Genomic DNA, 12,305 nt, shown 5'->3' on the forward strand with positions numbered 1-12,305 from the left:
CTATGTCTGTGTCTTTATTCCTGCCCTGCAAATAGGTTCATTGGTACCATTTTTTTCTAGCACATACATGTATTAATATATGATATTTGTTTCTATCTTTCTGACTTACTTCACTCTGTATGACAGATTCTAGGTCCATCCACTTCTCTACAAAGGACTCAATTTTGTTCCTTTTTCTGGCTGAGTAATGTTCCAAATGCATCTGGAGAATGAATAATGCTCAGGTTCTTGAACTGTGAGGAGACTGATTCACATGGGTGCACACACACCGCTCTTCACTTTAGCCTCTGATAGAGGGAGAGAGGGAGAAACGTAATCTATGAGAGGAGAGAATGACTGCGTCACAAAAACACGACCTGATGATTTCCAAGCCCTCCTAATTCAAAATCGGTGGAAATCTAGAATTCTCCTTGGTCACTTTAATACTTGTTGTTATCAATACATGCTTTTGTAGCTGCATCAGTTCACTGCTGTTGTATTTGAAGAGGAAAGGGGCAGCCTAAAGGCCTGGTTCTTGTTCTATCTCAGTCCATGTAAAGGTGGCAGGCTGCCTGACCCCTTAATAGTGCAAACTTGGACAAATTGTTTTCTTCTTTTTGGATATCATAAGAGTCTGTATTCCAAGTACCAAAATTCAGAAATAAGAAAAACAGGTAAAATGTCAACAATTAAATATTAAAATGCCAATTAATTAAATGTTTAATTTGACATAATTAACTTATAGAGGCAACTTACATTTAATTATATAAATAAATGAATAGGAAAAGAACAAGTTTCTTAACCTCTCTAAACGGTAGTTTTCTTATCTGTAATAAGGTCTGATCAACAATTGTCCTTATATCATACATTTATTGTGGGAATTAAATGAGACAATCAGTGGGAAGCACTTAGCACACAGTAGGTGCTCCATTCTTGGTAATATGGCCAGAGGTCCAGCAGTAGGACCTGTCCCAACCACACCCAACAGGGTCCTTGCATTTCCAGCCCCCAGTGTGAGAGTCTCTGTGCCCCACGCAGAGGAGCGTGGCTTTCGTAAACGCCTAAACTAACTCATGTTAGAGACCAGGTATAATTCCGTCATTTGACTTGTGACCATGCCAGTTTCATAGTCGAATGTTGAGTCAGTTGTGCTCTGAACCTCACCTGTTTCATCTGCAAAATGGAGTTGATGATTTGACCTCTCAAAGCCGTTCTGAGGATCCCATGGTAGGACATTATTACCACACCTAGATTAATGTCCAACACCGAAAAGCAGCTCCATAGATTCCAGAATCTTCTCTTCATCCCTTGAAAGGATTCTGGGAGAGATAGGGTCAAGGAATTCAAATCCAAGTTGGAGATACCCCAGACTGGGCAGTCCTGCTGGGCTCTGTGGGAACTGGTGCTGGCCTTCTGTTCCCCTCAGCCTGGATGGCTCTGCCTTGGAGGACAGCAGCTTCACCTCAGTTTCTGGATCTGTCAAGCCTCTCGAGTCCATTGCTGATCAGCTCCCATCACTGTAGATTAGGTTTGGAAAGGCAGACTTGGCTATCTTCTCTCCAACCTTTAAGGAGAACTTTACATTGCAAAGCATTTTTATTCTTGAGACTGATGAGAGCATTTTTAAAAAATCACTTATAAACCATTTTATGCAATGTGTTTAATCCTTCAGGCTTCAGAGCCTTGTACTAATGACTTAGTGCTCTGACCCTCTGCTTCCACAGCTGTCACAGAGGTGACTAACCCTCTTAGGATGCTTTGGAGCCCCTGGCACACAGCATGCCTTGCCAAGCAGTGGTTATCATTGCTACTGTGGGCCCCTACTGCATTGGTTTCCTGAGTGTTCCATGCAGTTTCTTAGAAAGCATTGTGGAGGGTGTCAGGACCTTGGTGGGGTGGGGTGGGGGCTGGGCAAGGATGAGCTGCTGTTGGATCCAGGGTCTTGGGTCTGCCCCTTCATCCTCACTCCAGCTCTCATGGAAGCAGTTCTGCTTTCCTCCATTTCTGAATACTGTGGTTCTGCCTAAGACATCATTGGGAGGAGAAGGGACGGTAAAGTATGAAAACCATCACCCTTCTGTCTGAATGCTGCCACTTTTCCCCTTTGCTGGGTGACACCCAAGATGGAAAGGGCAGAACCACGGATAATGGGGAAAATCAGAATACCTCGAAAATCTGAGTTGAGGTCTGGGTTTTATTCAAATTCTGTAAGACTTAGGAGTCTCTGAATCTCTTGCTTCTTGGTTTCTTCATCTTAAGGGGCCATAGTACCTACCTGATGGGCCTCACAGGGCTGCTTTTGGATGTAGAAATGCTTCATAATTGGAGATGGAAAGACCCCACCATAGTGATATTATTGACACCTGCTTGTGCTTTGATCCACCTGTTCTGCTGGGGTTGGAGCCCATATGCATCTTAATCAATATTAGATTTTTGAAAAGTGTTGAGATGTTCATATCACCCCAGGTGTGCATGTGGCTCTCCCTGCTTTATCCTACTAGCTCAAGCATTTCCTAACTCCTCGCTTCATCCTGGGAGGCAGGAAGTTTAGGCGTGAACCAGAGATCGAGAGTGATTTATTCAAGGTCACACAGCTCTTAATGAATAAGATTTAGGCTAGAACCCCTTTGCCCCTCTCCCAGATGGGGCCCTATGGGTCATCTGTGTGTTGGTGACTCACTAACCACCCCGAAAAGCAGCTATTATCTGTGAGTGACAGTTTCAGCCCACCTCAGCTCTCATGAAGTGTGCTCTGCTGGGCTTAGTTGCTCAGTCACGTCTGACTCTTTGCAACCCCATGGACTGAACCCCGCCAGGCACATCTGTCCATGGGGTTCTTCAGGCAAGAATACTGACATGGGTTGACACGCCCTCCTCCAAGGGATCTTCCCAACCCAAGGGATTGAACCCAGGTCTCCTGTACTGCAGGTGATTCTTTACTGTGTGAGTCATCAGGGAAGCCCAAGAATACTGGAGTGGATAGCCCAGCCCTTCTCCAGGGGATCTTCCTGACCCAGGAATCAAACCAGGGTCTCCTGCATTGTAGGCGGATTCTTTACCAGCTGAGCTACCAGGGAAGCCCCTCGTGAAGTACTCCCCTCAAAATAAAACCAGCCAGTTCCTCAAAGATCCGGCTCCAGACCTGAACCAGAGCTGTACCTGAACTAGATAGGTGATATAACTGTAACTACCCACCCCCCAGGCACCAAAGTATATATAGGTATGAAATAAAGTAGGACCTCTTTTTTCTTTTCTGCTTGCAACAGGAAAAACCCCATGTGGGCTCCTGAGATACTTTCTCATTTGTTTTTAACCACATCCTGGGTTTGTGTTAGTCAGTCTGTTAAACAGATATGATCCAAAAAAGAAGAAAACAAAGGTCTTAGGCCCAGAGCCGAGCATTTTCTGGTTGCCATGGCGACGTGTAGGGGTACACGCTGTGGTTTCTCTCCCTCAGCTGTCTTTCCGGAGACTCGTTCATCAAAACCACTTAGCCTCACAGAACTGGGTACTGAGGTGACAGTTCTGGGACACACTCTCCTTGGCCAGAAAGACTGTTGGATCCAGGATCAGGAGTGGGGGCCTAAACAGACCTTCCCACCCTCTCCTCTCCTCCAGTTCCCATCCTTCCACCAGGAGGCAGGGGTGGGGGCTCTTTCTTTAGACTCTGTACAAACAAGCTAAGAGCTTCATGGGGTTGGTCCTTGGGAGGCCTAGACTGAAGGGTCAGGGCAGTGGCTGAGAGCCCCTGGACTTTCCTCTGACAGAGCAGATGTGATAGGTCCTGGTTGGTTCAGTGTTGGCTGCCATGACAGGCTCCTTGGACAAGAGGCTGAGAGGCCAGGGGATAGAGTCAGGCACCAAGAAATTGGGGTGCGTTTCCCTTCTGAGCGCCAAGAGATGAAAAGCTCAGTTGAAAGCCACCCAGGACACATTCTGGAGGAAATTCTCTGGGGATGATGGAATATGAGTATTTTCTCTGCTCATTAAACCCTCACCCACCTCCAGGGCAATTCCGGGAGAGACTGAGTCACCCAAGCCTCATGGTCTGCCTGGGGCAGCCAAAGGCGATTCGGCCACTGAGTGTGATTTTGGCCTGGTTCAGAAGGGGATGCTGAACAATAGACCCTTTCATCAGGCGCCCATCACATGGGCATCAGGGGATGGGGGCGAGAGATGTGGGGCAGCAGGAATGCTGCCAGCCTTCTGGACTGGCAGACCTGGGTGGCAGCAGGGGCTGTAATTGCCAGGAAGACTCCTGGATGGAAACTTCCGGGCTTTGAAGACATTAACAATCACAATGAAAAACAGAATGGTTTCTTCGTGTCCCATTGACACTGTGGACTGTGGCCTTTATTGGAACGGCTTGCTCAGGCCTCTTATAAAAGCAAGTTCAGTAGTCAGAGCACTGGACAGGGGGTCTGAAATCTAGCAATTATGGACCCCAGAGTCCCGGCTTCTCTCACAACTGGCTAGGGGGGCATGCTCAGTCATTGTGGATCTTTGTTTCCTCTTGTGTCTCTTGAGAATTTGGTTAGCTGCTCCCTATTATCCCGCCTGGCTTTAAACACAAGTGATCCAATGAGCAATAAAGCTTTTAAAAAAAATTGACCTTTTCTCTCCCTAGTTCTGATCAGAATCAGTTCGATTAGATTTGTGAGTTGCATAACCTTTTCCAGACATGAACTCAGCAAGTCAGAAGATAGAAAGAGAATCCTGGCTAACTCATGATAAACGGTATAAAGGTGAAAATGTGGAGAGCCCACAGGTGCTTTTGTCTTGCATGTGACTGACTCCAGGAGTTTGATGGAGTGAATGGAGTGTCATGACCCAGCTGGAATGGCCTGGTCTGTTGAAATTTGTAGGCTGGTCAGCAGATATCTCAAAATGTCACAGGGACAGCCTGTGGTCTGGCATCCCAGTCCTAGGCCAACCTGTCTTCATTCTGCCCTGCCTGACTTCCGCCAGAGTCCTCAGACTGTAAAGGGCAGAAGAGGCCTGAGGCTGCAGGGGGTTGGAGTCTTTGATCTTCAAGGGGATGACGGGAAGAGGACAATTGGATGAGAAAGAGGAAGCCAGCCTTCTGTTGGGGAAAGTCAGCAAACACAGGGACCTCCTTGGCATCTTTGCCTCAGGGACTGGGTGTAAGTTCCATTAGTGCAGGTCTTCCCACTGACATCTTCCTAAGCTCTTAGGAGAAGTGCCCTACCCTTTTAAGCCTCTGGTCCAGAATCAAGAGACCTGTGGTCTTAAAATAATACTTGAGCTTATTAGCTCAAATTCCTCTCTGCAGAGCCCTCTTTTAAGTCTCACCTCTCTGCACCTTAAAAACCACATGGAGAAGAAGTAGATTTCCTGTAGCTTAGCATCTGTCCCACGCATGAGGTGCCACTTAACACTGTATTGTGATCAGCCAGACTGCCCAATCGGAAATCTGGTCTGCTGGGCCCCGGCTCACGTCATTCCTGTCTTCTCAAAGAATCAGTTACCTTCTGTGTCAAATGGGGATAATAAAAGTGCCTGCCATATACCACCACTGCTATGAGAATTAAATTAAATTTTAGGTGTAAAATATTAAAAACCTCATAGGGGTCCGATTAGGTGGTGGATGAATGTTTGCAGTTATTATCATGGCTGTGGAAAGTGCACAAGTCACTCAGTCGCACGAAGTGGCCTTCTCCCGGTCTTCAAGAGGACCAGCTTCCCCAGACTCACAGCCTACTCTGGTGGGACCAAATCAGGATACAAAATCTCATTCTGCCTTAATGCTGCCTCACCCTTTCTGAGGAGATGACGGAAGGGGCCAGGCCTATCTAGGTGGCGCTTGTTGGAAAACACACTAATTCATTTGGGGCCATCTGGAGAAGTCTGGCTCGGAGAACTGAGTCTCTGGGCACAGCATGACTGCAGATGGTCTCCCGGGGTCTGCACGTGGGGTTCCCCGTGTGTGTCCTCGAGACGTCTCAGGAGATGCGGTCTCAAGGGTCCCTATGACAGGATGCAAAAAGGCCTTGCTCATCTTGGAGAGGATGACTGTGAAGTCCAGACAGACAACATTGGTAACAGAGCTGAAAGTTGGTCTGCAACGTTTGCTTTCAGGGAAAACAGCGTTAAGTTCTCAGAAGCAAAAGCTTCAAGACATTTGGAATTCTCAACCAGGGCCAGCTGCTGATTCTTTTAGACACGATGCGAGGAGTGGACCTGAGACGTGTTTCGTTTGTACCTCACACAATCTGTTTGTCCTGGGGGCAGTGGGGAAGCATTTCCTCCCTCATTTGTCCATGTGTGCCTACCATGTGTGTGACCTGCACAGGGTCCTGGGGAGAGACGCAGTCACTGCTCCCAGGAAGCCCACAAGGAAGTTCCAAAATTTTAGAATCCTGGAATTTCTAATTAATGAAGAAAACTTAAAGGAAGACCCCCTGGAAGAGGGCATGGCAACCCACTCCAGTATTCTTCCCTGGAGAATCCTATAGAAAGAGAAGCTTGATGGGCTATAGTCCATGGGGTCGCAGAGTCGGACACAACTGAGTGACTAACACTTTCACTTGAAAGATAATAATTTCTTATAATTCTTTACCTGTTTCTGTCATAGACATCTTTGAGAAGCTAATGGAAACCCAGGGATGCTGTCTCCAGCGAAACACCTACACACGTGTACATGCTTGCATGCATATGCATGCTGATACATAGATACATACATACACACAGAATCTTGCATATAAGTAATTTCACAGGTTTATAGATCCCTGAAGACCCGCTCATGAAAACTTCTTGTCCCTCAGCCCTACTGGTCAGCTGTGTGACATCCCCTCCTCCACGCTACTCACCTCCTAGGAAAATCTGGAGACCCTCAAAGGCGAGTTGGGTAAAGATTACACAGTGTGGTACTCTCAGAAGAGGCTGTGATTTTCTTCCACTTGTGAAGCGACTGGAGCAAACCAAGAAGCTACTCATCTCAGGCCCTAAGCAAGATTTTGAAATGTGCTGGGGTGATTTTACTAGAAAGATTTATTTTTCTTGATGTGAGTCTTAGTGAAAAATATAGGCAAGATTAATAGTGTTATGGGTCAGCTTTGGTTTATCCAAAAACAAATATACCTAGAAACTTGCGGAATTGGTGTCATAGCCCAGGAGTTGGAACCCTGACTCCCCGACTTGGGTGACTTTGGACACATTATTTAATTTGTTTGTGCCTCAGTTTCTTTCTCTCTAAAATAGGCTTGGCACTACTGCCTATTCCATAGCATTTTTGTGAGAATTAATTTAGCTGAAGTAGATCACCCACCTAATGAGTATAAAACATCCATTGGCTCTAATTAAGTGCCAAACATCATATAGAGTGTTTGACATGCTTTGTCTCATTTCACGGTCCCACAAACCCCGGTGGCACTGTCATCCCATCAAGGAGAAGGCTGAGTGTCAGAGAGGAACTATCTATCTGTGTAACCCAGAGCTAGTAGCAATGTCAGGACTTGAAGCCAGGGTATATCTTGGGTATATCTCCTCTAAGTTGAACTACAAGGCTTCAATGTGAGTTGGTGCCAGGAGTGGATTACACAGGTCTCTTGGTGAGCACGTTTTTTTTGTGGTCCTCCTGGCAGGCCACTGATAGAGCTCTTCCCACATGGGCAGTGAGATCCCTGGGTGCCGGGCCCATGGTTCCTCTGTCCTCCTGGCAACCGCATCATAGCAAACACTCTTCCTCCTTCAGACGCCACCTTGAATCCGAAAGTGGCCTCCAACCATTAGTGTTACCCATCAGATCTCTCAGAGGGAGGAACATGGGATCACTCCTTTATTTCACGATTTATTGGAGACCAGAGGGCCCAGCAGAAAGCATTCTTGATTCATGTCCAGCTGGACAGGCTTTTTGGAGAGATGCACTTGGCCATTTACTATTAGGCCCTTGAGTCATGGCAGCTCCTAGATCACAGAGATCTCTGTTTATCCAGAGCGATGCCCAGATATCTGGGGAGTCCTGCCTCACTACAGGTGTTGGCAGTGTGGCCATTGCCATGGACACGGGAGGCTGTCCTGTGATTTGTGGTCCATGGCTACTCATGCCTCAGTCTTGCTCTAACTTAAACCTTGGGATATTTCTGGCTCTACATGGGGGAGGTTGAGAGTGCATAAAATGTTTTGTAAATTAGGTTTAGAAGTAGTGGCCTGGTGGTTAAGCCTGTGGTCTCTTGGTCCCCAGACTGGCTGGGTTTGAATCCTAGCTCCATTGTTATGAGTTCTGTGAACCTGGGCACGTTTCTTCCCCTCTCTGTGCCTCAGTTTCTGTATCTGGAAAATGGGGACAATAATATTACCTACTGTATACGGATAAAATGAGTTGCTGCTAAGTCGCTTCAGTCATGTCTGACTCTGTGCGACCCCGTAGATGGCAGCCTACCAGGCTCCTCCGTCCTTGGGATTCTCCAGGCAAGAACGCTGGAGTAGGGTGCTGTTTCCTTCTCCAGTGCATGAAAGTGAAAAGTGAAAGTGAAGTTGCTCAGTCGTGTCTGACTCTTCGAGACCCCATGGACTCCAGCCTACCAGGCTCCTCCGTCCATGGGAGTTTCCAGGCAAGAGTACTGGAGTGGGTTGCCATTGCCTTCTCCATAAAATGAGTTAATACTTGTCAAATGGGTAGAAGAGTGTCTGGCCTATACATCATATGTGCACAATATGTGTTAACAGCTATTAGTGCTGTTAGTATTACTAATACCCTTTGGGGGTAGTAATTTCTGCTTGTGTAAGTGTTAAGGAAGTGTTGGAAAGTCTTCATACATTTTCAAGACTTAACGGATACACAACCCTGAAAGGCTTGGTCCTTTTTAAGGCATGAGGGACCCAGAGGGGAGGAAATGGGAATACTCTTGACCTGAAATGAAGGTTTTGGAACCGTCTTTGGAATCCCCAGATGGCTGAATGCCATCAGGGCTAGGATAGGACCTTTTTTATGTGTGAGACTAAGATGAATATAAGCTGTGGAATCCTCACATTGCAGAGAATTTCTTCATTCATCCAGCAGCCCCTTTTCTGAGATCTACTGCACACCCTGTTTAATCTTCGTGTTTCCAGGAAGACTGAAGCTAGATATTATCCATGCTTTCCTGTCTTGGCTGACCATAAGCACACACCACACACACTCACTATTCTCACGCACACATAGAGACACCCTCACACTTGCGTGTGTGTCGTCTATCAAGGGATGTTGTTTGCTCTTCGTGGAACTCAAGAGATTTTATTCACAAGTATCAATCTGAATGGTTCCTTTTGTATTTGCGTATTCTACATGCCAGGTGGCAAACTCAAATTTATGTTAATAACACAGAAACTGCCATTTAGCTCCAAGCCACCGTCCATGCCTCAGACTTTATATTTTACCTGGGAGTGACAGCAGCCACCCGGCCGCGTGCTGACGGCCACACCCTGCCTCTCCTGGCATCTGCTGAGATCTCTCCTAACAGTCTCACCTCCAAGAAGCTGATTGGGAGGCTTTGTTTCTCTTTTGTAAGCTACACACAGAGGGCCTCCGGAAGGACAGTCACCCAGCGCAACAGTTTCTCTTGGCAAAGATTGGCCAACCGAAGCCAAAGCTGAAAATGTCAGTAAAAACAAACAGGATCTCAAAAGCGCCTTGTCCGTTTCCCTCCTCTGTGCTCCTCTAGCCTCATCAGCCAAGCGCTGTGTGAGTGGCTTCCGAAGGACACCATTAGACCAGAAAGGAAATCCCCCAAACACGTTTGCTCCATCTCACCTAGTTCTGACACTTTTTTAAAAGCACCTCCGTGCTGATGAAACAAAGAAAAGAAAACCACTTGATACTGCCTTATGTCTTCTCAAAGCTCCATTTCTTCTTTCACTATGTTCAGAATCGAGAAAGATTGTGGAGAGGTTTCACAGTTCTCTTATCATTTCAGTTTGCACTTCGTCAGACACTGTTTTCTCGTGGTTGGAAGCTACTTCCTGCTCAGAAAGGAGAGAGCACTTGTTGTCCTTACAGTTCCATTAACACCGACCCTATCTTCGTCATTAGGTCAGAGTTGTTCAGGCGTATCCCTCCAGAGTGAAGACGGGCTCCAATGACATGAAAAGATTCCTGAGCACACGGGAATAAGTGGACCAGAGTGTGGGTTCTGGTGTTAAACAGACCTGAGATGGAATTCCAGCTCTGCCACTTAATTGCTGGGTGACTTTGGGAAGTCATTTCATTTTTCTCAGCTCCAGTTTCTTCACCTATGAATAATATATATATAACTTACCTATAAGTCACCTCGCAGGGTTCTTGAAAGATGATACCACACAGAACCCCAAAGAAACTAGGTACCCAGGGACACTGCAGTCACAGCCATCCCCACCCTGGCTATCAGCTCGGAACTATATTGCTGAAACAGAACAGCTGGGATTCAGGAAGGCAGCTACAGGCTCTGGACAGCAATCCTCACTTCCTTGGGCAGCTCACTTTTCTGAGCCTCAGTTTTCTCAATGATGTGCTCAGTCGCTCAGTCGTGTCTCTCTGTGGTCCTATGGATTGTAGCCAGCCAGGCTCCTCTGTCCATGGTATTCTCCATGCAAGAATACTGGAGTGGGTTGCTGTTTCCTCCTCCAGGAGATCTTCCCAACCTAATGATCGAACTACTCAGGTCTCTTGTCTCCTGCGTTGGCAGGTGGGTTCTTTATCGCTAGCGCCACCTGGACAGAATGTACAAGTGGTGCTACTTTCTTGCGTTTTATCTCAGATTTAAGCATGAGGCAGCGATGCTTTGACATGCTGCGGTGAAGGTGGAAGGCTCTGGCCAGTAGGGAAGATTATTTGGCTTTGCAATGAGGCTGCTCTAAAACAAAGTTCTTACCCTTTCCAAATGATGGATGCAGAACAATCTAACTGTTCCTTTTCATCCCACAGATCTGAATATAACCTGCCGATATGCAGGTGTATTCCACGTGGAGAAGAATGGTCGCTACAGCATCTCCAAGACTGAGGCTGCCGACCTCTGCAAGGCCTTCAATAGCACGCTGCCCACCATGGCCCAGATGGAGGTGGCCCGGAGCATAGGGTTTGAGACCTGCAGGTAAGGTACCAGCACCCACCTACGCCCCAACTAAGCCCACTGAGGAAGGCAAGCTGCCTGGGTCAGGGGGCGGAGCTTAGACCCAGAAGCGTCCTTTCTGACACCTGAATGGCTGGTTGCCTGAAGAGTCGGCCCCACCCATGAATTTGGGCAAGTCAATCTGGAACCAGTATGACTACTAAAATTTAAGGCCAGCTAAAGACATCTTTGTGAGTCACAGCGGGGTTTCCCAGGGGAGGCTTTAAAGGTCATAAGTTGGAATCCACTTGCTTGAACCGTCCTGTCAACAGCGCGCGCTCTGGGCTTCGAAGAAGCCAGCAATATCATTGTCAGAACCACAAAAAATTGAAAAACCAAGTAACTGTTTAAGATAAGTCCATGCCTGGTGGAGCCTTGACCCTGTAGACTTGGCTGAAGCAAGTTTTTCAAACTATTTTTCTCTCTTTTGATTTTGTTTCTCTTTTGTGTTGCTCTGATTTGAGAGAAAAGGGCATGAAAATCATTAAGATATTATTACAAGTGATTGCAAAGCAGTGAGAGGGGTTGAAGGAGGCCTCCTGAGCTCCTCCTACCGGATTCGCAGTGCTCAGGGAGCAGTCCTCAGGTCCTTCCGCCCCAGGATGTTCACAGCAGCCTCGCCTGTGTGTGCACACTCAGCTGCTCAGTCGTGTCTGACTCTTTGCGACCCCATGGACTGTAGGCTGCCAGCCTGCTCTGTCCATGGAATTTTCCAGGCGAGAATACTGGAGTGGGTAGCCAGGGGATTTTTCTCACACAGGGACTGACCCTGCATCTCTTGCATCTCTGCGTTGGTAGGTGGCCTCTACCACTGAGCCACTTGGGCAGCCCTCACAGAAGGCACGGCCCTTATTTTCTGAATTTTTTTTATGGCCCTGTGGTAAGTGGTGCACATTAAGAGCAAGCAGTGGTGACCGCTGTGGTGAGGTGTTTGCGTTTGGTTTGTTTTTATGAGAAGAACCCTAGGGAATCTGGACAACTTCGGTCCGAAGTTTCCACCCCATCCTGCAGCCGCCCCTCTGCACTTCTGCAATGTGAGGTTAGGTAACACGGTTCTCTTTTCTCATTAACACGCTCATATACAAACACAGGCTGCTTTTTAAAAAGTCAAGCTGCAGAACTCTTTTTGGAAACCATTCAATGTAACTTAAGTGCATCTATCCCCTGTCCTTGGGTAAGGCACCTGTAGTCTGGGTGGGAACTGAGACTGTGAGGAAAATGAACTGAGCCTGATGAGGAAAA

The 12,305-nt window shown here is 47.2% G+C and overlaps 1 protein-coding gene across 12 annotated transcripts in view; it reads left to right on the forward strand.

The window, feature by feature from the left end:
* CD44 (CD44 molecule (Indian blood group)) overlaps positions 1 to 12,305 on the forward strand; it is an 89,252-nt gene that overhangs the window by 25,394 nt on the left and 51,553 nt on the right. For all 12 annotated transcript variants that reach the window (XM_040259012.1, XM_040259001.1, XM_040259003.1 and 9 more), the window contains exon 2: positions 10,880 to 11,045. In XM_040259012.1, the coding sequence (XP_040114946.1) occupies positions 10,880 to 11,045 (166 nt within the window). The remainder of the gene's footprint in view (positions 1 to 10,879; positions 11,046 to 12,305) is intronic.

Source organism: Oryx dammah, unplaced genomic scaffold, assembly GCF_014754425.2.
Source record: "Oryx dammah isolate SB20612 unplaced genomic scaffold, SCBI_Odam_1.1 HiC_scaffold_17, whole genome shotgun sequence".
Lineage (NCBI taxonomy): Eukaryota > Metazoa > Chordata > Mammalia > Artiodactyla > Bovidae > Oryx > Oryx dammah.